Source organism: Leptodactylus fuscus, chromosome 6 (assembly GCF_031893055.1).
Source record: "Leptodactylus fuscus isolate aLepFus1 chromosome 6, aLepFus1.hap2, whole genome shotgun sequence".
In the NCBI taxonomy this organism is placed as follows: Eukaryota; Metazoa; Chordata; class Amphibia; order Anura; family Leptodactylidae; genus Leptodactylus; species Leptodactylus fuscus.
The window spans coordinates 28,396,241-28,422,362 of record NC_134270.1 but is presented as its reverse complement, the minus strand read 5'-3'; the positions used below and the strand labels follow the sequence as shown (position 1 = coordinate 28,422,362).

General features: G+C 42.5%; 1 protein-coding gene across 4 annotated transcripts in view; it reads right to left on the bottom strand.

Moving 5' to 3' along the window:
- The window catches only part of TNFRSF14 (TNF receptor superfamily member 14), a 33,932-nt gene extending 10,038 nt beyond the window's left edge, over positions 1-23,894 (bottom strand). Inside the window, exons 1-7 of one of the 4 annotated variants that reach the window (XM_075279643.1) lie at positions 23,769-23,894; positions 18,528-18,612; positions 13,816-13,944; positions 12,989-13,135; positions 9,701-9,791; positions 5,630-5,787; positions 3,483-3,569 (exon numbers count right to left, since the gene is read on the bottom strand). In XM_075279643.1, coding sequence (XP_075135744.1) covers positions 3,493-3,569; positions 5,630-5,787; positions 9,701-9,791; positions 12,989-13,135; positions 13,816-13,944; positions 18,528-18,612; positions 23,769-23,801 — 720 coding nt within the window. In that variant the 5' untranslated portion in view covers positions 23,802-23,894 and the 3' untranslated portion in view covers positions 3,483-3,492. Of the gene's footprint in view, positions 1-1,650; positions 3,570-5,629; positions 5,788-9,700; positions 9,792-12,988; positions 13,136-13,815; positions 13,945-18,527; positions 18,613-23,768 lie in introns of those variants that run through there. The other 3 variants (XM_075279642.1, XM_075279645.1, XM_075279644.1) reach the window with 3 other exon arrangements.
- Between the last annotated feature and the right edge of the window lie 2,228 nt (positions 23,895-26,122).

Here is a 26,122-nt window from a genome sequence, read left to right as displayed (position 1 = left end):
GTTTCCCTATAGATATAATTGAAGCAGTATAAACCTCTGCAAACGTTCTGTCCAAAGTGCTGCGGGAAGAACATGGAAACCACATAACAGGGAAAAAACAAAACGCTGAGCTCGCTCCATACACGGCAGATGCCGGCTGTATAATACAGCCAGGACCTGCCACTAACAGCAGCGGTCGGTGCCCGAGCCGATCGCTGCTGTTAACCCTTTACACACTGCGGTCAAACGTGACCGCAGTGTGTAAACGGCGCCGGCGGCATGGGCGCCGCCATGTTTCGCCGATCGCCGCCCTCCTGAACGTCACAAGAGGGCGGTGATCGGTTGCTATGACAGCCGGAAGCCTATTGAAGGCTTCCAGGCTTGTCTCTGCACAAGATCTATTAGACGATGCCAGAGGCCAGAGGCAGCGTCTAATAGAAGTGCTGGGATTTTCCTATTCACTGCAATACTGTAGTATTGCAGTGAATAGTATGAGCGATCAGACTCCCTAGGTTTCAAGGTACCTAAGGGGTCTGATCATAAATGTAACAGAAGAAAAAAAAAAGTTTTTAAAAGTATTAAAAAAATAAAAAAAAATATAAAAGTTCAAATCACCCCCCTTTCCCTAGATCAGCTATAAAAGTAATTAAAGAACATTAAACATAAACATATTAGGTATCCCTGCGCTCCAAAATGCCTGAACTATTAGAATATTAAAACATTTATCCCGTACTGCGAACGGCGTAGCGGCAAAAAAAATAAAAACAGCCAAAAAGCGTTTTTTTCAACACTTTGCCTCCTATAAAAAATTGAATAAAAAGTGATCAAACCATCGGATCTTTCCCCAAATGGTATCAATAGAAACGTCATCTTGTCCCGCATAAAAAGACACCACAACCAGCTCCATACATGGAAATATGAAAAAGTTACAGGTGTTAGAACATGATGACACAATTTTTTTTTTCTATTTTGCAAAGTTTATCATTTTTTTTAAAAGTATCAAAAAATTTCAAATACTATATAAATTTGGTATCACCGCGTTTGTACTGACACGTAGAACACAGGTAACATGTCATTTGTACCAAACAGTGAACGCTGTAAAAATTAAACCCATAAGAAAATGGCGCAAATGCATTTTTTCTCCAATTGCGCCTCATTCTGAATTTTTTTCCAGCTTCCCAGTACATTGCACAGCATATTGAATGATGCCATTACAAAGTACAATTTGTCCCGCAAACAATAAGCCATCATGTGACTCTGTGAACTGAAAAATGAAAAAGTTATGGCTCTTGAAATGTGAGGAGGGAAAAACGAAAATGCGAAACCAAAAAATGGCCTGGTCCTTAAGGGGTTAATCATAGCCTGATGTATGCCTTTTCGGTTTTTTTGGCATAAACATACAGACCTGAAGAATACAAAGCTAACATGTCAACTATCACACGGTGAACATCATACAAAACCAAAACATAAAAGTGCCAGAGAAGTCTACCAATACATTATGGAATATTTACCATATATACTCGAGTATAAGCCGAATTTTTCAGCCCAGTTTTTGTGCTGAAAAAGCCCCCCTCAGCTTATACTCGAGTCAGCAAAAAAAAAAAAAAAAAAAAAAAAAATTATTATTATTTTTTTTTTTTTGGAGGGTGAGGGGGGTTTATGACCAGCCACAATGTCAATGTATAGAATCTCCCATAAAATAGTGCAAAATTTTTTATTTTTTAAATAAATATTCTTAATCCCTCCTTTCCCTAGAATACATACAAAAGTAGAAAATGACTGTGAAACACAAACACATTAGGTATCCCTGTGTCTGACAGTGCCCTGTCTACTGAATATAGGGGATCTGCAGTGCTCCTGTTCCATCAGGAAGGGGTTAATAGGAGCACTGCAGATACCCTATATTCAGCCAGACTGAATTCCCAGTGGGGGGAAAAAAAAAAAAAACAGTCCTCAGGCTCAGGGAAGGGGCAGACAGACAACCAAAACACTCCCTCCCCTTCCCCAGCATCTACTGCACCCAAAAACTCCGACCATTTTAATTTTTGAAATTTTCCAGTAGCTGCTGCATTTCCCCCCTAGGCTTATACTCGAGTCAATAAGTTTTCCCAGTTTTTTGTGGTAAAATTAGGGGGGTCGGCTTATATTCGGGTCGGCTTATACTCGAGTATATACGGTAAGACATGGTGCTTATAAAAAAAAAAAAAATCCAACATTGTGTGATCTAAAAATGAAAACATTTAGGACATTTTCATACAGAGTTTTTTGCAGGCTGATTTTTAGGCGGAATCCGCCTCAAAAACCACCTTCCATTCATTTCAGTGGGGGTCAATGGCAGGAAAAAAAAAAAAAGCGCAACCTGACCTGTCTTCAAGCGGATTCCGCCTTGAAAAACCCTTTGAAATCAATAGGGGGCGGGAAAAAATGTGCTTTTTTTTGCCCTGGTTTTTGATGGTTTTTTTATGCAATTTTTTTTTTAAAGGGAAGTTCCCCATACATTCAGCTGTAGCAAAAAACTGCTGCAAGAACCGTGACAAAAACTGCACACGGTGGCTCAATGGTTAGTACGGCAGCCTTGCAGCGCTGGAGTCCTTGGTAGGAATCCTGCCAAGGGCAAAAAAACCATCTGCAAGGAGTTTGTATGTTCTCCCCGTATTTGTGTGGATTTCCATCCCATACCTCAAAGACATAATGATAGGAAAAATTTACATTGTGATCCCTATATGGGGCTCAGAATCTACATTAAAAAAAAACAAACATACCAAAACTGCAATAAAAAATGCATCATGCAAAAAAAAAAAAAAAAAAAAAAAAAAAAAAAAAAGTGTCAAAAAAAGTTTCCTAATTCCTGAAGCAGATTTTCTCAGCCTGCAGAAAACAGTATGTGAACATCCCCTTAGGCTGCGTTCACATGGAGTTTTTAGGTCAGGAATTTGGTTAGGAATCCGCCTTAAAATTTTCCAAAAAAACGCCTCACCATACAGTCCTATGTAATCTGCTTGTAATGGTTTCCCACTAGCGGAAAAAAGAATCAACATGTCCATTGTTCAGGCGTATTCCAAAATCAAGGCAAGTCAATGGGAGGTGGCTTTTTTTTTAGGCAGTTTTTGTCAACGCTTCAGGAAGTTTCTGAATCTGTAAAGTTTTCTTCTGTGGACTTTCTGCCCTATTATATGTATATGGAAAACGCCAGCATTTCCGCAGGTATAAGGGACATGCAGCGATATTCAAAACAGCAAGTGCTTTTGAAATTGAAGTGTCCGCTGTGAATATTTTTCTGCATTGTGAGGATAGGATTAGCCAGAATCCTATCCACTTTGCAGGTCATTTAAAATGCTGCATTTTCGCATCGTGGGGGCCATGGCCTGTTTTTCTTGCAGACTTTGCTGAAACACAACGGCCAGCAGAATCTGCAGCAACAAGGACATATTGTAAGGTCTCCACCTTAAAGGTGTTAGAAAAGCTATAATAAGCAGGTGTTAATTTTTTTTTTATCTTCATACAAGAAAATGGTCACGTTGTTTCCATGGGACAATTTTCATTGGCCTCTTGTTCTCCATATTTCTGTTTTGAAAAACAATAGCAGATTTCTGTGAAAATAGAAAAATTTGTTACTTGCAGTACAGGAAGAAAGTAAATCATTAAAATATAAGTTTGCTTACAATACAGACATAACAATAAGGTTTTATGATATTACATGTAGGCGCATGCTAAAAGTTTACTTTGCATCTTTCCCATGAGCAAGCGAATGATGAAAATAATACAAAATAGAAAATGCATGTACAGCGCCTTGTGACAGTATTCGGTCCCCTTGAACTTTTCAACCTTTTGCCACATGTCAGTCTTCAAACATAAAGATATCAAATTTTAATGTTTTGGGGAAGAATCAACAACAAATGGGACACAATTGTGAAGTGGAACGAAATGTATTGGATATTTTAAACAGATAAAAAACTGAAAAGTGGGGCATGCAAAATGATTCGGCCCCTTTACTTTCAGTGCAGCAAACTCCCTCCGTTCAGTGAGGATCTCTGAATGATCCAATGTTGTCCTAAATGACTGATGATGATAAATAGAATCCGCCTGTGTGTAACCAAGTCTCCGTATAAATGCTCCTGCTCTGTGATAGGCTCAGGGCTCTGTTTAAAGCGCAGACAGCATCATGAAGACCAAGGAACACACCAGGCAGGTCCAAGATACTGTTGTGGAGACATTTAAAGCTGGATTTGGATACAAAAAGATTGCCCAAACTTTAAACAGCTCTAAAGCGCTGCGGGAACAGCAGCAAGGTTCAATAAAGGGGTTGTCCATGCAAATTTTGTGGAGTCTAGGAAATAAAAATTTCGGTAAGCAAATTTCAGCTTTCCTGGTTGTCCTACATATTGGGATTGAACAAGCCATACTAATAGGGCTGAGCTTGATCAGCTTTAAAGGGGTTGTGCCAATAGGACACTTATTCCATATCCTGGGGGGTCCAACTAGTGGGCCCCCAACTATCAGGAGAACAGGGGACAGAAAGTTCCCCATTCCTCCTTGTCACATAACTACACTGGTACTCCATTCATAAGGAGGCTTTATGGAGAATTTCGTCTGCCCTCTGGATTGCTGGGTGAGTCAGTGGTCGGAACCCCCAGCGACTCACGATAATGGATCAGTGAGGAAGGCCCCCACCCCCAGTACTCAGCTAATGTCAGGAGGAGGAGGGGGCGTTCCTCACTGTTCAGCGTCATCGCTGGGCAGTAAGGAATGCCCTCTCTCACAGTACAGCGCTATGGACTCTACTGTCTGGAGGGGTGTTCCTCACAGAATGGCAGAAACACCCTTATGACGCTGAAGAGCTATCAGTAATGGCACCTACTGCTCTTTACCCGGGGCATATAACAGGAAAAGTATAAAACCGCATGTGCCTGAGGACATGAAAGATCTTCTTTAAACAAAGATTGGAAATGAGAAACAAAGACAGAAGCAGTGTCTGCTTAAAAGGCAGTTACACTTGGAAGCCCGCGGACCCTATAGACCAGGGGTAGGGAACCTTTGGCTCTCCAGCTGCTGTGAAACTACAACTCCCATCATGCTCCATTCACTTCCATGGGAGTTCCCAGAACAGCAGAGCCAGTATGCATGCTGGGAGTTGTAGTTTTGCAACAGCTGGAGAGCCGTACGTTCCCTACCCCTGCTATAGATTATAATGGGTTCACCAGGTTTCCACCGATTTTATACTGAAACTGGCAGAGAGAAAAGTCCTCCTTGCAGGACTTCTCTCCACTGATTTTAAGCGGAATCTGCGGCGGAGTCTTGTATGGAGACTCCAACGCAGATGTGAACCTAGCCTTAGCCTGGATTTTTTGTGGTAGTCTCAAGATTATTCTGCCTTGTGTAGACATGGCCTTAAAGGGGTTGTCTCGGCTACAGAATATTATGGCCTATCCTTAGGATAGGCAAATATCTGATTGGTAAGGAGCTGAGCTGCAATACTGCCACCCGGCCACTACACAAGAACTAGGCTGTGCATAGTATGGGTATCTGAAACGGTCCTGTCCGGTTGATCGGTGCAGGGGCCGCTTTATGTTCCCACATTGATCTTACATTAATGGATTATCCTAACAATAACCCCTTTAATGTATATTTGAAATCGAGATTTTTCACTTACTCGGTTTTAAAACATTGCAAATTATTATTACAAGTATTGCAACTGCAGTGAGTGTAGCCAGTGTCAATGCAATAAATCGATGACTCCTTTTCTCTTTACATATTGAATCACTTGTCATATTTCCTTCTTTATATAGATAAAGATTCATCTCAGCGCAGCTACAAGAAACAAAATGTACATGACATCAATGTTATTGTAAAATAGTCTTACGTTCTGTTTTATTTGCATCAGCAAAAAGATCTGAACCAAACCCTGATACCACAACATGCACACCGAGAAGGTAGAAGAAAGACAGCAGCACATATGTGGGGGGCCATAAAGGAATTTCATTTGGGAACTTCTCATATGGGAATGAGAAAGGAAAGCTGCATGTAAAAGCTGAAGGAAGATTGCAGGAAGGCTGGTTGACAGTGTAGAAAGCGGTCACGTTGATCCTAGTCTTACGCATTACAGCCCTGTCTGTCTACTAGAGGCTATTGAGATGTAGTCCATCAAAGTGGAAGTTACTGCTTTCTAGTGGATCCAGGCGGACTCACAGACCAATCCAGAATCAGGAATCCAGACCAGAAAATCCGGTCTGTGCAATGGTCAGATTTTCCATCCCAAACTCCTGATTCATATTGATTATCATGAGGAGAATAAGGGGCCATTATACATGTGGGGGGTGTCAATTATTACTGCAAATTTCACCCACGGTTTTCGATCAACGCAAAGTTCAAAAGAACGCAGAACTAACAGGTCACCACAGCAAAAATTACCCAATTTCAGGTGTTTTCTGCTTTGGCACCTTTCAGAGGAAAACACCGCTGCCGCATGAGTTGTGCAGTGCAAGGTCAACCGAAGTATATACATCTTGTTAATTTACTCTTACATTTCTAGGGGATATCGTCACTCCATAAGGAGAGAACCACCTTTAAGGTGTGTGGAGTCTTATTAAGCCATGAGCGCTCCACTGTGCAAAGGAACATGGGAAGAATATGCAAATCTGACTTCCATGATGTAATTAGGATGCCAGTGCCTCAAGTATGCACACCAATAGAGGGCGCTGACTGAGAATGTGCAAGTCTAGCTTCCATGATGTAATTAGGAAAACAGAGTCTCAAACACACCTATAGAGGGCGCTCCCTTTAACATCATGCTGACCTTCTCAGAGACCTTTGTTTGCAATGATGTCGGGATTATACCAGATACAGTCTTCTCAGCCAAAGACAGCCGTTTCGATGTATTTGCATCTCATCAGCTTGGCGCAGAGACGACTGATCTGGCAGAGGTGAGAGGCTTAGACAGGGTTGAGGGGATATCGTCACTCCATAGGGAGAGACCACCATATAGGTGTGTGGAGTCTTATTAAGCCATGAGCGCTCTATAGGTGTGTTTGACTGAGACTCTGTCTTCCTAATTACATCATGGAAGTCAGATTTGCATATTCTTCCCATGTTCATACATTTCTAGGAAGAGTAACAGAGGAACAGCACAACACAGAGTTCTAAGAAAAGCTTCAGCATTGCTGTAATACAGGAATACAATTATTTTCTAAAACTGTCATTTAGGCAGGTTCTCTTTAAAAAGAGAAACGTGAAATATTTAGGGAATTGGCCGAAAAATAATTACCTAGAATTTCATATTAAAAAAACTGACAACAAGCCTCTCTTAAGGGGGTTTTCATATGAACATAACCATGTTAAAATTGTAATTGTAGGCAATTAAAGTAACACTCTAGCTTTTCTTTTTGTTACGCGAGATATTCAATGAAGTAGATTCAAAATCTGCTGTTGCTGATGCTGTCACTAGAGATGAGCGAACAGTAAAATGTCCGAGGTTCGATATTCGTTTCGAGTAGCCTCTCAATATTCGACTACTCGAATCGAATATCGAACCCTATTATAGTCTATGGGGGGGATAATGCTCGTTTCAGGGGTAGGCAACGTTCAATCAAATTATACTTACCAAGTCCACGAGTGAGGGTCGGGCTGGATCCTCCGAGAAGTCTTCTCCGTGCAGCGTCCCCGCGGCGTCTTCTGGCTCTGAATTCACTCTGCCAGGCACTACAAGCGGACATGCGCAGTTGGCTCTGCCCAGGCCCGATGCCTGGCAGAGTGAATTCAGAGCCAGAAGACGCCGCGGGGAAGCTGCACGGAGAAGACTTCTAAAGTTAGGAGAAGAACCAGCGTTGATTGGCCGACTGTATAGCATTCGACCAATCAATGCTGGTTCTGCATCGAACCATGGAGAATGATGCTGACACTGGGGAAGGTAATGAGGTCATGGCGACCTGACTGTAAGAGAAGAAGAGGGCTATGGGCAGTAGGTGACCGAGGGGGGCTTAGGGAACACAGTATGTGAGAAGCATTGTAAATAGAAGAGCTGAGGTAGACAAACATGGGGTGAGGTTACATAGTAGCTCTCAATAGTATCTGCAAGCAGCAGAGAAAGCAATCCGTGCAAGAAAAAGAAAACAAAAAGAAGTGGTCACACTAATCATGTGACTACTTGAAGAAGGAGAAAGCAAGCTAAGGAAAGACCTTGTGAGGAGACTATTACTATTGAGGGCATGGTCTATCAGACAATGAGTCAAAGGAAAAAACCGAGTTTTGATTTAAAAGTTAAACATTTTGATAATATACAATCATTAACAAAAAATAAAATAACACATCCGGTGGAGTTCTTGAAGTGAAATGGATATGTGTGAATGTAGCGATGACGTGCGTGCCCTTTCTGCTCCCAGCACTACCTAACAGATCCAAACATCCTACATGGCAGGAAATATATCAACACCACCATACAGCTTCTGTCTACCTAATCACATCTCTGTACAATTTTATGTACAGAAATGTTCAGTGGGAATAGTAGTCATTTCTTCCCTTCAAATTGAAACAAAAACCTAACTATAAATACTTCTGTATGTTTGTGGTTACAGTTCTCCTTTTAAAGAAGACCTTTGATCACTTCCAAAAAATCCAACTCATTCCACTATTTAATAGTTGCTGTTCCACTGATTCCAGTACAGTTGGGAATTTTTCTCTTGCTCCCACCATTCCCGAGCAATCAATGCTTTGGAATGCAATGTCAGTTTTGGTGTTGAATATACTATTTAGATTCTATGCTGTCAGGAGGGCGGTGTCAGGCAGGAGCAAACAAGGGGTGTGATTGTAAGCCGACACTGGCTGTCTCTGATTGCAGCTCTAAATCACGACACCTGACATTACAGAGCTGAAATTGCATATCAGATACCAAAACTAACTGCACTTGTTGCTCGGGAATGGTAGAGAGAAAATTCCTAGTAATAGTTGCTAAGAACTTGAATTGGTAGAGGTGGCAAAAGGTCCACTTTAAAGGGGTTTTCCAGGTCTATGATATGGATGAACTATGTTAAGGAACTCTGGAAAATCCTGGAAGTTCCCTTTAATTAGGTTTAGGCATACAGATGTTAGCTTACGTGTTGGTCATGTTGAGGACATTTTTGATTTATACACTCTTCCATTGGGCAGCCATAGTGGTGATCTTTGTAGACAGTACAGCAGGAAGTTTTCATTTTATGGAAGTCGAAATACATGGAGCCAATTGTCAGCCATTTATGAAGGAGTTGGAGGTGGAAAGACAGAAGAGTCAGAAGTTTGCTGAAGTCTCCTGCTGATCAGCTACATTTTCAGCTAGGAAACGGTAAAAGGAGAGTGCCATTGTATTTTGCCTGTATTGGGCAAAGTGGATTTTGACGAATTCCGTACCGATGGAAAAGGCGTATTTTTCTCCTCCCATTCATTTCATTTGACGTTCTCAAGCAAAAATCTGCCTTAAGAACGAGCAGGGCACTTATTTTTTTCTACTAGCTGAGTAAAATCTAATTCAGCTTCAAATTCTAATGTGTGAACACCCCTTAAGAAGGACACTAAGATCTTGGGACATAGAAACAGGAGGGAACTTCTGGGGTGCTTATTAGGCAGTCTTTAGATTTACAGTTCTTTTGAAGTTGTTTGACTTTTTTACGCTATTGCACGTGTGTGTGTGGGTGACTTCTATGTCACTTTATAGTAATACATTCCCTTTGATTTTCTAACACAAGAAGCTACATACTTCGTCCATGGAAGGCAATGAAGAGAGTTGTCTTTATCGCTGTAATGACCGGGTGAACAGTTCTCACACACAGTATCTGTTTTCCAAGTTCCTGTTGGAAAAACCACAAACATTTGCACCATTTAAAGACTGTCGGTTCTGTTCTCATTTCAACACAGAAAATCTACATATTCATTTTTTGATCATCATAAACATGGCGATATTACAGGCTTATAAATTGTAAGTCTGCGGGCAGGGTTCGTTTTCCTACTAGTTATACTTATTATGTACTAGCCTCTGCCCGCGACTTTGTTGGTGTTGATGACCCGCTTATATTCAGCAAATTACTGCTGTCAATGGTTTGCCTGCTTCGGCATTTCAGCAGCTCTTAAGCTGTTCTGCTGCTAAACTTGTTCATCACACCGTGCCTGTGATTGTTCTGGCATCTCAGCAGCTCGCTGGGACACCATATAATGAGCGTGTTGTTGGCATTGATAATCCGCCTGCTCTGGCAGCTGTCAATCCGGTCTGCCGCTGAACTCATTCCTCGCGCTGTGCCTGTGATTGTTCCAGCATCTCAGCAACTTATGTTTTAATCGAGCTTACAATCTGTCTATGTGCCAAATTTCATTCAAATCCGTTTAGCCGTTTTTGCGTGATTGAGGAACAAACATCCAAACACACAAATTTTCACATTTATAATATTAGTAGGATAATATTAGTAGGAATAGGATAGGATGTAAACCCCTTCACAAATGTACAACACCATGGCATTAATGGCACTAATATATATATATATATATATATATATATATATATATATATATATATATTCATTCCGTGCCCCATGTGAACTAGCCCTTACAGTCCACACACGTAGCAAAAAAAGATCCAAATTGACTTTTTTTTTTTTTTTTTTTTTGCTGTGGTACACATGAATTGCTTTTTTTAAATAAATAAAAATTGTTATATACTATACATATTAAACCGGGAAAGGTGGCAAAAAAACCAAAACAAAACCACATAATCACGTTTACCCGATCCCTCCCAGTGCAGTTCAGTCTTGCTGCTCTGGCGTTATCTTCCCGTGGAAGTTCCCAACGCACGTGACTGCTGAGACCAATCAGCGGCCTATGGAAAGGGATTTGACACATCACAGTGCTGCCGGGGACTTCCGCCGCAAGAAAATACCGGAGCAGCAGAACTGGCCCACCGCTGAGAGACATTGAAGCAACAAGGACAGGTATGTTTTGTTTTTTTTCTTCATTTTCCTGGTCTAATATAAAACCCCCCAAAAAACTATTCTGGACAATCTCTTTAAAGAGGACCTTTCACCAACTCCACCAATTCAAGATCTTAGCATCCATTAATAGTCGCTGCTCCACTGAATTCATTTTCTTTCTAGCCCCCAACATTCCCGAGTATCAAGTGTAGGTAGCTTTGGTGACTGATGTGCTATGTAACCTCTGTAATGTCAGAAGGGTGGAGTCAAACAGGGGATGTGATTCAGAGCTCCAATCAGAGGCAGCCAGTGTCAGAGCTCAGAATCACAACCCTGGTCTGATCCTGCCTGACAATGCAGAGACTAAGTAACGTGTGAGGTACTAAAGCTAACTGCACTTATTGCTCAGGAATGGTGGGGGCTAGAGAAAAAATTCCAACTGTGCCAAAATCAGCTGAAAAGCAGCTCTTAAATGATGTTAAAGTGGACTGGAGGTGGTGAAAGGTCTTCTTTAAAAGGAGAACTGTAACTAAAAAACATAAAGAAGTATTAGTAGTTATTTCTTCATACATTAGGTTTCTATTTCAATTTGGGGGGGGGGGGAATGACTACTATTACTACACGTTTCCCTTCTGTATACAAAACTGTAAAGAGATGGGAGTAGGTTTCAGATAGCTGTAAGGATAAATTCACATAGAGTTTACATTCAGGCAGATTTTGAGGTGGAATCAAACTCAAAAAACATCTTCCATTATTTATTTATTTTTTTGGTGACCTATCTTCAGACAGATTAAAAAAATGCTTTAAAAGCCAAAAATGGTGTCAAAAAGCCACTTCCTAATTCCTGAAGAATTTTTTTTTTCAGTTTTGCAAAAAAAACTGTATGAACTTAAAGTAAGGTCACACCTTCCAAAACTACTGCGATTCTACTGTGTATCTGCAAAAATAAGCCCTACCTATTTTTCTGTTTATATACATATACATATATATATATATATATACACACACACACGCTATTCTAAAAATAAGCCCTAGTTACAGTTAGGTTTAACCAGTATGGCAGATGCTGATTCCTTTAAGATGGGGGCCGCTCTGATGCAAAGCAGCCACCGTAGCTACCATAATGTAGCTATGTAATGTACAGTGCAGACCTGGAGCTAATGCTCGTGACCAGAGTCCTCTCCAGCATTTTTGAGTGTGACTCCCCCAAAGTATTACAACTGCTGCCGGATATGGTACCTTTCGTTGCAGGCCGGCTTCCACATGGCAAGATCACGGGAGCTGACCTGTTCCTTTTACAGTTGGGAGCTTTATGAAGCTTCCCAGACCTGTCATAGGTCGATGACCAGCCTCAATAGTAACATAGTAAATCTTCCATAGACCCAGTCTTATTTTCATCGAAAATAGGTATCAAACTGAATGCTGATTACTAGAGGATGCCATCATGATCCAACAAGTTTGGTTCAGTAGAATAAATCTCAGTAATGTATCTAAAGGGCAACTCCGAAGCATAATCTGTGAGAGATGATCCAGGTGTGGCACAAAGACTTGAATTTACAGAGTTTCTCTCCCATTTGAATAAGTTTCAACTGTGCCCTCAAGTCCCACTCATCACTGTGACAATATACGGGATCGAAACAGGAACAAAAGCAGAATTGGGATACTGTGCATTAGGACATTCAGACTAAATAGAAGCGGACTACTGTTCTGCACCTGAATTGAGGGCAGGAAGTCTAGAAAAATCTGAATGATAAAACTAATGAATGATGTGGGTCGCAGAAATTTGTTTTGAAATTATGTAAAAGTATAAAGGGATACATTATTTCTTCCTCACTATCCAAATAAGGGTAATATTTGATGAAAGCCCTAAAGAGGAGATCAAATCAAAGTAATAATGAAACTTCTGAAATGAAAGTGAAATTTGGGGATTTCCAAGTGGTGTGAGCAGATGACTCTTAAACTATTGCAAAGTTGCTTTCTATATAATGTGTCGCCATGTCACATGCCTTTAGCCCATGCAGTGATGAGCAGGGTATTGGAATAAATGCCCATACAGCTGCAGCTCTCACATATACAAACGCTCTTACCATTCTTCTTTACATATTGACCAGGATGGCACTGTGTGTGTTCTTGGCATAAATCGCAGTCTGGTGACAGGCAAAAGTGACCGGCTTTGCATTCACAAACTGTATTTGAAATAGTCGTGCACTTCTCCTTTACTATCAGGCCGGCTCCTGAAGAATAAGACAACAATGGATGCTTACTACAACAGTTACAATAAATCTATTTAACCCTGCTTGCTGTAACTGTACGGCGTATAGTGCTGGCCTTTATTCCCAAATCATCAGATTTGAAGTAAATGCAGCTGCATTTTCCCCATTCCAGCACTATAGTGTAGATCTCCATACAGCCTACTCAACTTGCAGCTCTGTATACTGTAGTGGTGGGGCCTGGGAACACTGCTCCCATTCACTTCAATAGGAATAGAGCTGCTTCCGCCTTGTATACAGCTTCTGGCAGCTGAATAAGTTAATTGGTGCATGTATCTCGTCCCCACCGATCCGCTACCGATGGTCAATCCTAAGGCACTGTATTAGGTCTCTCCTCCTTTTAAATGTGGATTGTGAGCCCCCATATAGGGCTCAAAATGTGCTTTTTTTTCCCCTATCGGCATGTTTTTGTAGTATAGGAGGAAATCCATGCAAACACAGGGAGAACATATAAACTCCTTGCAGGTGTTGTTCCTGGTGGGGTTTTAACCCAGGACTCCAGTGCTGCAGTGCTAACCACTGAGCCACCGTGTTGCCCTCACCGATGGTCAATCGTATTGATACATCAACAGAATCAGTTCCCTTTGAGTGTCCCAAACAACCCCGTTAACAATGAAGATTATACTGCACAGCCATGCACCTACCAAGATCACACTCTTTGCACCTGAAACATTCAGTGAGACCATTTGGTTGATCCGTATATGTGTTTTCTGCACAAAGCACACAAACGCTGCTCCCAATCTGTGGGGTGCAATGAGCCTTCACAAAGGATCCTAAATGAACAGAAACAAAAGTTAAATCTTTCACCACCACAGTCCGGTGTATACATAATATGATCTGTGTACTACATAAACAGTTTGGTGACTGTGTAATAGTCTTCTGTTACTTATTTCGCACGATTTTCAGTTGCATTATAATCCAGAGCTGCCATCACATTGCTGGTTGGTACTGGAAACAGTCAACAAGGTAATTACCCAATGTCGCCACCCCATCTGCACTTTGCTGAGCTCATATAATATAATGCAATATAATGCAAGGAGACCGCTTTCCCTACATTGTTGATTGTAAATGCTAAGCTTCCCAGACCCAATGCTGGAAGGTTTTTAGTTAGAATACCTACAGAATTGTGAATACAGCTCTAGGTGATAATACAGGTTGCAATTCATGAATACCAGATGTGATGTAAATATATATCCAATTAATATCAATGCATTAGCATACTAAATAAATATTTTATTAATAGATTTTGTCTCCTTTATGTGAAATCCTGCACATCTATCGAGAGTCCCAATCCGTATGTTGCTTTCAATAACGAATCACACATCTTGCCCGATTTGACCTGTCTATTTGCACTTGAAAAAGGGCCTGGCTTCGTCCTGAAACGCGTTGTGAAGACTTGTTTTATTCACCTCAATAGAGTTTTTTTCTGGGAAATTTTGGCTTGCGCCTCACCTCCATCACCAGCGAGTGCGGATCTCCTGCGATGGACTTTCGGTTCTTGTTGTTTGTCCGTTGCTTTCAATAAGGCAACATGCACATGACCGTGTATGTGTTGCCAGGCTGTGATTGAACGCACAGTTGGCACATGGATAACATCGGTGTGCCACCTGTGCCTCCGTGACGTCAGTGAAAACAAGGCGCGAACGAACAGGAATGGACCTGTCCTGAGTTTTGTTCCTGTGATATACAAGATTGTGTACATGGGGCCATAGTAATGAATGTGTTACACGGCTGGCACACTGACAGCACATGGTCATGTGTATGATGCCTAACGTATTGAGGGATGAGCTCTTGTATAAGGCAGGAGAGCTGAGACTGGAGGGGGGGGGGTGTCATATCAGTTATATCTCAGGTATTGTAAAATCTAGAACATCGCTTCTGGTGTCATATGAAAAGAAGAGATTCTCAGTTATCACATGACACTCAATATCATACCAACTTTTATATGATGTAATTTATTATTTCCAGGGCTACCAACAGTTGAAACCACGGCTGGAATTGAGAGCATGTTTCAACTGGTAACATATCTCTGGAAATAACACAAGTAGAATTGTAACGTTGGCATCATGTGAAAGAAGAGAATCTTCTCTCCTTTCATAAGACAGGTTTTAAAAATGCTCAAGACGTATCTGTTTGAAGTGACCCCCGCACAATCCTTAGCTTCCCCACCTTATATAAGTGTCTGGAGACCAGTATTCCTAATAGAAGCAATATAATCTGTGGGAAAAAAAACCAAAAACAAAAAAACAAAACACAGGATCTCACACAAAGGAGATAAAACTGATTAATAAAAGTATACTCCAAAAGGTATTAATGGCATAAAATCAAAAGTTGTTGAAAAATTTAGTTACACTTTAATCTATAGGTGAATATTTCTGGATCTAAAAAATGGGCTGCAAAAATCCAAAAGTGGCAAGGTACAGCATCCTAATGAACTAACCTTATATTTCAATTACTTGTAGCTTGTATTGCCCAACTATTCAGTTCTCAGTCCTCAATTTGACTACACAAATCCTTCCAGTGCGTAAAGTCCAGGAAAGTGTATAGAAGAGATAAAAGTCTCTTGCATAGTGAAGGTGGAGGTGCCCATGACCAAAGGCATTCCATGTGTCCTGGATGACATTACCCATTTCCTTACTGTTGATGTTTCTGGAAAACTCAAAAGTCTCGCCTACTGTGTGTCAGAAGTCCAGGAATATTTTTTTTGTTTTTTTCGCAGCAGAATTCCAGGAGCCGTAACGTTTCTGTTGCTTTAGCTGTATGAGGGCTCGATTTTTGCAGTAGAATTTTTCAATGGAGTGTATCAAATTTATTTATAAGCTTTTTCCCCGCATTCGTTTGAGCACTTATAAAACATGTTCTCTGTATTCTATGTGTCAATACAAACACGGTGATAGCAAACATGTACATTTTTAAAATGTTTTATTACTCTTGCATAATACAAGCATGCTTGAAGAGAGTCTACCACCACCCAAATCTATTCTGAACCACTTATATGCTGCTGTAAGCTTGGTTAGTGACCTTTTTGTGTCAAAGTGCATTCTTGCTGCCAAGTAAAGCAATTTCTTATCAATATGCAACTGAGTTGTTTAGTGTACATCTCATCATGATGTAGCTGTATATCATGGTGCGCTCCTGCAAAGCATTCCATGATATATTATACATGTATGTCACAGTGCCATAATGGGTTAAAAGAATGGGACCACAGGCAAAAATAGGTGTTCAGCTTTTAACCCCCTATGTTACTAACCAGCACTACATACAATGTACATAAGTGGTTTAGAGATTTTGATGGTGCCAAGCTCCACAGACCACATGAAACTTTTCCTGAACATGGAAAACACCTTCTAATGGGGTTTTTCCAGGAGTACTCTGTTGATAATATATCCTTAATATCAAATTTATGGGAGTCTGACACCCAGCTCTCTAATGATCAGCTGTCATGCTTGGACAAGCACTGGGCGGCACATTGACTCAGAGGTAAGCACTGGAGCCTTGCAGTGCTGGAGTCCAAGGTTCAAATCCAACCAAGGACAACACCTGTTATGCATTCCCACCTTCACAGGCCTGGGACTGCACATTTATGAGTCATTAGGCATTATTGCTGCTCACTGACATATATGGCACTGCAATACTGTGCTTAATAAGCAGCAAACAGGTCGCAGTGCTTGTCCAAGTGCTACTGCTGATCAATGTGGTGGGTGTTGGACCTCCACTAATATTTATTGACCTATCATAAATATAGTAATAGTACATCTTAAAGGGGCTCTATCATTGAAGGCTATGCAAGTATACGTTTAGTTAAAAATGACTTTTCCCAATGATAGAGCCCCTTTAAGTGTTAAAAAAAGTACAAAAAAATTGTAACGTTCAGTGTGAACAACTTCAGGAGACATGAATCATATGCTTCAAAACCAATGGACTTTACCAGAGACCTACATGTTCAGATTATTCTCCAGTGAACCAAATGTAGGCATAGGATTACACATGTTAAATCCTTAAAGGGAACCCTGCCAGTACACTAAACCACCCACAGGTCCTTCTGGAAAAAAACAACATTTATACTTATCTAGTGTTTTTATTCCCCGTGCAACTGAACCCCATTCAGAGCCTTGCAGTTCAGTGAAACCTGGGAAAGTTTACCTTGTCTTCGCTGCGCATGCGTCAGACCTTGGGCACATGAGCAGTGAAGCAGAGGTATACATCTCCAGCTTCACACAAGAGCTGCGCATGCGCTGGGAGCACTAGAGAGGAGTCAGATGAGAATCATTGTACTAATTTCTAGGTAAGCATAATATATATATTTTTCAATAGAGGAATGGACAGCTTTACAACAGGGCTTTTTGGAAACACTAAACCACCAACCCTGCGGGTAGTTTAGTATCCCAAATCACTCTGAAGACAGAGAAGGCCTGCTGGTTAAGTCTCTTCAGAAGAATACAAACTTTAAAGGGATCCTATCATTCAGAAGCAATTTTTTGTCCCTAACAAGTAGGAATAGCCTTAAGAAAGGCTATTCGTCACCTACCTTTAGATACCTTCTCCGCGCCGTCATTCCGTAGAAATCCCAGTTTTCGCCAGTATGCAAATGAGTTCTCTCGCAGCATTGGGGGCGGGCCCCAGTGCTCAAACAGCACTGGAAGCGTCCCCAAAGCTGCGAGAGAACTGACCAGCGCCGCCTCCATCTTCTTCAGGAACGTCCACTTCCTGTGTCTTTTTTCAGCACAGGCTTTGAAATTTGTAGGCCTCGGGCAGAGCCGACTGTGCATGCCCAAAGGCCACAAGAAAATGGCCGCTTCGGAAGAGGACACAGGAAGAGGATGTTCCTGAAGAAGATGGAGGCGGCGCTGGATAGTTATCTGGCAGCATTGGGGACGCCCCAGTGCTGCGAGAGAACTCATTTGCATACCGGCAAAAACCAGGATTTCTATGGAACAGCCGTGCGGAGAAGACATCTAAAGGTACGAGACAAATAGCCTTTCTTAAGGCTATTCCGATGTGTTATGGACAAAAAAAATTGATTCTAAATGATAGGATCCCTTTAAAGGGCTTGTACCACAAACAGTCTTGTGGAACTGGGATAAATGTCCGATTGCTCTGTGTCCCATTTTTGGAGCCCCCACCAACCGTCCTGTGTCCTCTGCTTGAATGGAGCGGTGCACGCTCTATTCAGCTGATAAAGATGAGTCCCGTACATGTGATCTGTTCGGGTCCCTACAATCAGACACTTATTTCATATCCTCTGAAAACCCATTTAATTCTTAGAAACTCTCACTCTGTAAATAGAACATCACATGACAATGCGGATTAGAAGAAATTCCTAGTAAATAACTGCAGAACAGCTACTGTCACCCACCTTTATCACACATCGGACAACAGAGGTTGTTGCTTTCATACTCTCTTGGAAGACAAGCCAATGTAAGGTGCACCAAGGTAAAAACCTAAACCAAAAAACAGAGTGTGTGAAAGTCTGTATCATCACATGAAGTATTGCGTAAACTATGCTTACATAGAGGGCAGCGATGACTGGAAATGCTGGTGCTGTCAACCCAGGGGTGGGCAATTAATTTTCCCATGAGGCCACATGAGAAATTGTTACGGTTGTAGAGGGCCATGCGCGTCGTGGCAAATTTAGCTCCACCCACTTCTCTGCTGACTCCACCCATTCGCAATCATTTTTACATGTGCCCCACAAAGTAAAATCCTCCTACAGTCACCCTAATATTATATACACCCACATTATAACGTTTCCCTCCAAATGTCCCACAGTACTAAGTCCCTTTCCTGGTGCCCCAGTATAAACTAGCAGAAACTAGAGGGGACATTAAACTGGGGCAGTTGGAGGGGGACATTAAACTGGTCCAGCTACCCCACATGGTTTAATATCCTCCTCCATCTGCCCCCTAGTTTAATGTCCCCCCTACATGTGCATTAAGTTTAACTGCCCCCTACATCTGCCCCTAGTCCTCCCTCTTGCTCACACATGCTGTCTCTTCTCTCTTTATCATCCAGCAGCCCCCAATTGCTGGCAGCTTGCAGTAAGCACACAGTCCCGTGTGGCTCCGCCCAGTAATAAGTCATAGCCTATCCAGGTGATAGGCTGTGATGACATCATCACAGGTTCTTCAAAAACCTTTCACTAGCTATGCGGGCCGGATAGAAGCAGTCAAAGGGCCGTATGTGGCCCACGGGCCGCACATTGCCCAGGTCTGTGTCAACCTTTCAGTGACAGACAGGACTTGTAAGCAAGATCTAGAGCACTTTCCAAGTAATCGGACCAACCTCATGGCACTTCCAAACTAATTTGCATAATAGATACAAGTAGATTTTCTATGAAAAGAAGATGCTGTGAAAGTCAGAAACAGATAACTGTGGACAAGTTTCTAAGTGCTGGGATTCTAGATCAGGGGTTTTCAAGGCTTGGTACACGTACCCCTGAGGCCAACCATACACCAGTATTATACTCTGGAGTCTCTTTAGACCCCAGGGTATAATTAGCGGAAGCCCAGGGGAGGTGAATAAATGTAATAAACAGTGTTACCTACTTTCACTGGGCTCCGGCACTGTTTTTCTTGCTCTTCTGGCCTCCACAGATGACATCAGGGACCACTGAGGTCTGTGATTACACCACGTGACCTATCTGTGACTGGGCCACAGCAGGCCCCGACGGGATCAATAGTGGCCAGTACAACAGCGCCGGAGCCCAGGGATAGCGAGTAACACGGTTATGTTTATTCACCTCCCCTAGGCCTCCGGTAATTATACTATGAGCATCTGAAGAGACCCAGAGTATAATAGTAGTTTGTAGGTGACAAACCCCCAAAATGTGGGCTTTTTTTAACGTTATTAATGTATGGGACATTATACTGTGTGGAGGGGCCACTATGGGACATTATACTGTGTGGAGGGGCCACTATGGGACATTATACTGTGTGGAGGGGCCACTATGGGACATTATACTGTGTGGAGGGGCCACTAAGGGACATTATACTGTGTGTATGGGTGTCCACAGTGGGACATTATACTGTGTGGAGGGGCCACTATGGGACTTTACACTGTGTGGAGGGGCCACTATACTGTGTGGAGGGGCCACTATGGGACATCATACTGTGTGGATGGATGATATGGGACATAATTCTGCCACAGGGATCTTTGGCTTGAATGGTTGGCGTGGCGCTTTCTTAATAGCCTGAGGTACATGATATCCTTAATACGCGCTGGTGGTAAGTAACAAATGCAGCTTAACACTCATTACTTAAACATCACTGAGCATGGTGGACATTTTATTACATGTGGGGATCCTTATACTACATGGGGGGCACCGATTCCATAAGTTTTCACGAAGGATCCAAACTCAGCATTACTTTATTAATATTTACAAGTGATCTCTACTTTGCGAAAACTTGGTTGGGTCTTTTTCTGACTGGGAAGGGGGGGGGGGGGTACTTCACTTGAAAAGGATAGGAACCACTAGAGTGGTTCTTCAGACTTCCTTCAAGGCCAAGAGTTCCAGCCCAACAAAAAGGGGCCTTCCAAAGAGGACAACCAGGGTGGAGTCGGGACCAATTTTGAGTGGAGATGGAGTAAGTAAAAAGATACAGACTCCGGCTTCAAAATATAATTGAAAATAATGAATCATTGTAGTATAAATTATCAATACTGTATAATTAGACGTATAGTTTGTTACATATTTACTTACAAAGAAATTTAGTTGTTACATTCTTAATGAATTAGAGGATCTTTTCTTTTTCTGTCTGACCATGGCTGTCATCCATTTATGAAGGAGTCGGACTCAGAACAGAAGTCAGGCAATCCCCTTAAATAGTACTAATGTATAAAATTTACTATTACTCCAGCTGAGGAGCCCGAAAGCGCCTCACTGTGGAGCAGGAAGGTATTCTCTAGCACTCTCTTCAAGTGGGTGCCACTCTGGCCATCACAGATCTCTGCTGACCTGGACACTGTGCTTATATACAAAACTCACAGCCCTAGTAAAATGCAGAGTCAAAATGCACAACCACATTATAACTTAAGCCAGGTGTGGTACAAAAGAAAAATCCCTACAACATGCACAGGCAATTCAGTCACCCACACATGTCCTGTCATGGAATACAAGCAGCTATACAGTCATGCACTTCTTGTGCCAAATGAATTGTACAACAAGCAACAAGTATACGCTACAGGCAGAACAGGGTTAATAATTAAAAGGGATCAGAGTCCTTATGAAAAGTTGAAATAGGTGAAGGATCTTTCTGAACAGTCTGTTCTATGAATCTGGACAATTTTGGCAAAAATAAAATCTCAATTTTTTTTTCAATGTTATGGACAATTTTTGATTAAGATATTTTTGTTACGGTGGACTTTTCATGTCCTTTGACATTGACGGTATTATATACGGCTAGAAAGCGGACACTGCACTTTGACAGTATGTATTCCATTGCCAGAGATATCAGTGCTGATATCCCAACACCGTCAGAACGGCAGTGCCTGGCAAAGCCGCGGGCTGTGAGGAAGCCCCCTTGACAGTATTCTTCCATAGTCTTACGCTGGGTTCACACCTGCGTTCAGGGTCTCCGTACTATGGTTTCCGTCTTCTGCATGGCAGAAGACGGAAGCCATAGACTGGGTCCGGCCGTGCGCGGCGGTGAGCGTTTTAGGCTCTCCGCCGCGAAACCGGATTTTTTTATCCGGACACAGAGTAGTGCATGTCCGACTCTGTGTCCGGATTATAAAACCCGGTTTCGCGGCGGAGAGCGCAAAACGCTCACTGCCGCGCACGGCCGGACAGCTTTCTCACCCATTCAAATGAATGGGTGAGAAAGTCTCCTGCAGGTTTCCGTCTCCTGCATCTGTTTTATGCAGGAAACGGAAACCTGCAATAAGGACCCTACAACGCAGATGTGAACGAGCCCTTACACTGCCAGCGATATCTGAGGCGTACGGACTGTGAGATTCTTTTTGGAAAAGTTGTTTTCATAATAAAAATGGATTAGGCAAATGCATTCTTACAAAAAGAAATCAAAGTTGATTGCACTTGATAAAGGGCTCTGTTGAAGCCCGAAACATGTCATGCTGGTCTGCTATTTCATTTACAATAAAAGGTTTCAGTAAGATCTTCTGGATTGTGTTGTGTATATACTCCAGAGAGTGAGGAATCCCTGCACATAGACCTCTGGTTTTTTCGGTTGTCCAGGTCACCGGTGTCCGCAGGCTGATCCGCTGCCACTCTCACCTGGAATCATAGGTGTTGTGACTGATTCACAACCCCAAAAGGTAAGAGGCCATCTGGGTATTACAGTACGTTGATTTACCACATAACGGTAGGAGTTTTTGTTGCATGACATAGGACACAGTGTAGCCCTAGCCTTGTCATTCTTGATGGGAGTGTTAGAAATAGTACAGCACTTCTACAGCATCCTATCCTACTTCCTTTGTGTTTGGATGTTTGTTCCTCAATCATGCAAAAACCGCTGAACGGATTTGAATGAAATTCGGCACATAGATTGTGACCTCAGTTAACACATCGGCTACTTTTTATCCCGGTAAATGACATGGCTTCACGACTGTTATGAATTAATGTTCACATACTATATTACACTAATCTTATCTCTCTGTGTAAACATGCATTTGCATGTTAACTGATCTGCTCCAGGCACTGCTGACAAACTGACATGGGCAAACGCCTTTGATCCAAATGGGCAGTTTGCCAATTTTCAACTTGCCTGGAAAAACAAAATCTAATTTGTCACAAACAAGGAAAGCTATGAAGGAAGCCAGAAGTCACAGAGTTCTCCTCAAGTGGAGCTGAGGGGGGGGGATCATCGATGCCAACAAAACGCTCATTATATGGCGTCGCAGCGAGCTGCTGAGATGCCGGAACTATCTCGGGCACAGCGCGAGGAATGAGTTTAGCAGCAGGCCACTATAACAGCTGCCGGAGCAGGTGGATCATCTATGCCAACAACACGCTCATTATATGACGTTCCAACAAGGTGCTGAGATGCTGGAACAATCACGGGCACAGCTCGAGGAATGAGTTTCTGAAATTTCCCCAGTGTGGGACTATTAAAGGATTATCTTATCTTTAGTGGCAGGCCAGCTTGACAGCTGCCGAAATAGGTGGATCATCAACGCCAACAACACGCTCATTATATGGCGTCCCAGCAAGCTGCTGAGATGCCAGAACAATCACAGGCACAGTGTGAGGAACAAGATCAGCAGACGAAGTCGCGGGTATTGCTAGCTGCACATAAATCAGAGACAAATTTCAAAGCAACTGCAATAAACCTGCTGGATTTTAGCTACACATTGCAAATAGCCTAAGCTGACAGCATTTTTAGTCCTTGGTGTACTATGTAAACAGAAACATAAAAAACTGGCTCGGCCAGGAAGTGATAACAAAATCATGCACGATAAGGAAGAAGCCACAACTGAAAGGCACATGAGGGGAGAGCTGAGCACAGTGACTATAAAATGCACGGTGTACGAAGGAAAAAGCACATATACAGAATATATAGAAAGACTTCAAAGCAGATTGCTTATAGCTCCGGGCTGCTCAGGAGACTCCGAGCTGTCTCCACCCACCCCTGCCGCTCACCAGGTGCAGAGCCTTCCGGAAGTGTCCGCCCATGTCACCGCCGTATATGTATGACAGATAGGTGGTAAGATGTCCTTCATTGTACGCCCCCTGCCATCTGCGGCCTGTACCACCGTCTCCGAACGGACAGGGGCCCCATCATAGAAAGGAAAACCACCGAACGCAACACATTGATCACGTGGCTAGAAGCACCACGCCCCTCCTAATGACACAGCAATGTGAGACGCGAGGGGGGGGGGGGCTAGAACCCAGACTGGAGAACAGGGTCCGCAGAGGGAATATCCGAGCGTATCGGCTGATCATGGGGCCGCTTTGTAAGATGAGCAAGGCTGCCATCTCTGCCAACCCCAAAAATCCTAGTTGCACCGCTTTGCCGAATGTCCCAACTGTTCCAGAATTAGCTAAGAAGTCCTAGTAGGCAGCGCCACCTACTGGACCCACAGGGTATAGATGCTAGAATAGAATGGTAGACTGCTCGCTGTGTGGTTGATCTTCACAGGGGACAAAAAGAGCAGACCACCAAATGCATGCTGGCTTTATGAGACTTTTAGTGATAACCTATTCTTAAACATCCATGAGGGTCTGACATCTGTGACCCCCTATTCAATAGGGCCTGTTGTTAAGTTTTTGGATGAGGCACTGGGGCTCCCTGCGCGAAACGTCTGCTTCACAGGCCATGTGACGTCACTTCACATCAGTTCACATGACTTGATTCCTGCTGAGTCCCATTCAAGTGAATGGACAGTGTTGTGATATCATGCACAGCCACTATAGAAACGATCAGCACTGTTTAACCCCTTCCCGCTGCAGGCATTTTTTTTATTTTAGTTTTTTTACAACCCCACACCTTCCGAACCCCATAACTTTTTTTATTTTTCCGCTCTCAGAGCCATATGAAATCTTAAAGGGGTTGTCCCATCACAAGGATCCTATCTATACTGCTTGTTAATGTGGATGTAAGACTTTTCCTAAATACATTGCTTCAGCAAAACTGCTTTGTTTGGCCACTATCTTACTTTATTCATTTCTTTGTGGCCACAGCCCTGACCTAGCTGCTCAAAAGTCAAGTGATGTATCTGCTGCTCTGAGGGGGGAGGGAGGAGGGGCTAAGTGCAGGGAGCCAGCCTGTGTTTCTAGCTATTCCTGTGTCTACACCATGTGACCTAGGTCCTGCACTCAGATAGAGGAGAGGAGCTGCTTTCATGTCTTCTGTTCTCCCAGTTATCAGGCTAGCTAATTCAGTTGTGTTCATTATGGCAGAGACAGGCAGTGTCTGTATGTAACACAGAATGGAGTTGCTGCTGCCTGTACTTCATAGTCCAATATGGGTGGGCGGAGCTACACGCTAATTTGGGGGCAGAGCTAAACGGGAGGTTGCATGTGAAACCCCGCCCACCAAATGATGCAAGAAACCAGGAAGAAAAGATTTTACAGCAGTAAAGTGAGAGTATGTGAGGTGGGAATACCCCTTTAATGTTTGCGGGACAAACTGTTCTTCCTGTTGCTACCAATTATTATTCTGTATAATGTACTGGGAAGCTGGAAAAAAAAATTCAGAATGGGGGAATTGAAGAAAAAGTGCATTTGTGCAAATTTCTTATAAGCTTTGTTTTTATGGCGTTCACAGTGCAGCCAAAATGACATGTCCCCTGTATTCTGTGTTTCGGTGCAATTCCGGGGATACCAAATTCATATGGTTTTATTTACATTTTAACCCTTTAGCAAAAATCTAAAACTGTGCCAAAATTATTTTTTTCTAAAAGTTGCTATATTCTGACAGCCGTAACTTTTTTTTATACTTCCGTGTATGGGGATGTATAGGGCGTCTTTTTTGCAGGGCCGGGTGTACTTTTTAGTTATACTGTTTTGGTGAAATGCTATTGCTTTGATCACTTTTTATTCAAATTTTTATCAGGGACGAAACTGAAAAAACAATAGTTTGACACTTTTGACTTTTTTCCCCGCTACGGAGAGTCTTCACAAGGCTCCCGGCTGCCATAGAAATGGGACACAGGCCTCGGAGCTTGCCCGGGTGCCAACGATTCCCGGGAAGTTGGCAGCACCCATTCGCCGCCGGTAAAATGGCACCTCGTTCAGCTTTAACTGAGGCGCCAGAGGAGTTAATCCCCGCGATCAGTACGGCACTGATCGCTAACATTAGTGCTGTGTGTCTCCTGTATTAACACCCGGCATCTGCCGTACTAGTCGGGAAGGGGTTAATAAGTATTGAAGAGGCCACAGCACTGAATCAAACACTGCAGCCTCTTCATACAGCTTCACATCAATTATTTAGCCTGGGAAATCCCTTTAGAGACTTCACGTAGCAAAATGCAGCAAAAAACTGTGGCGGAAAC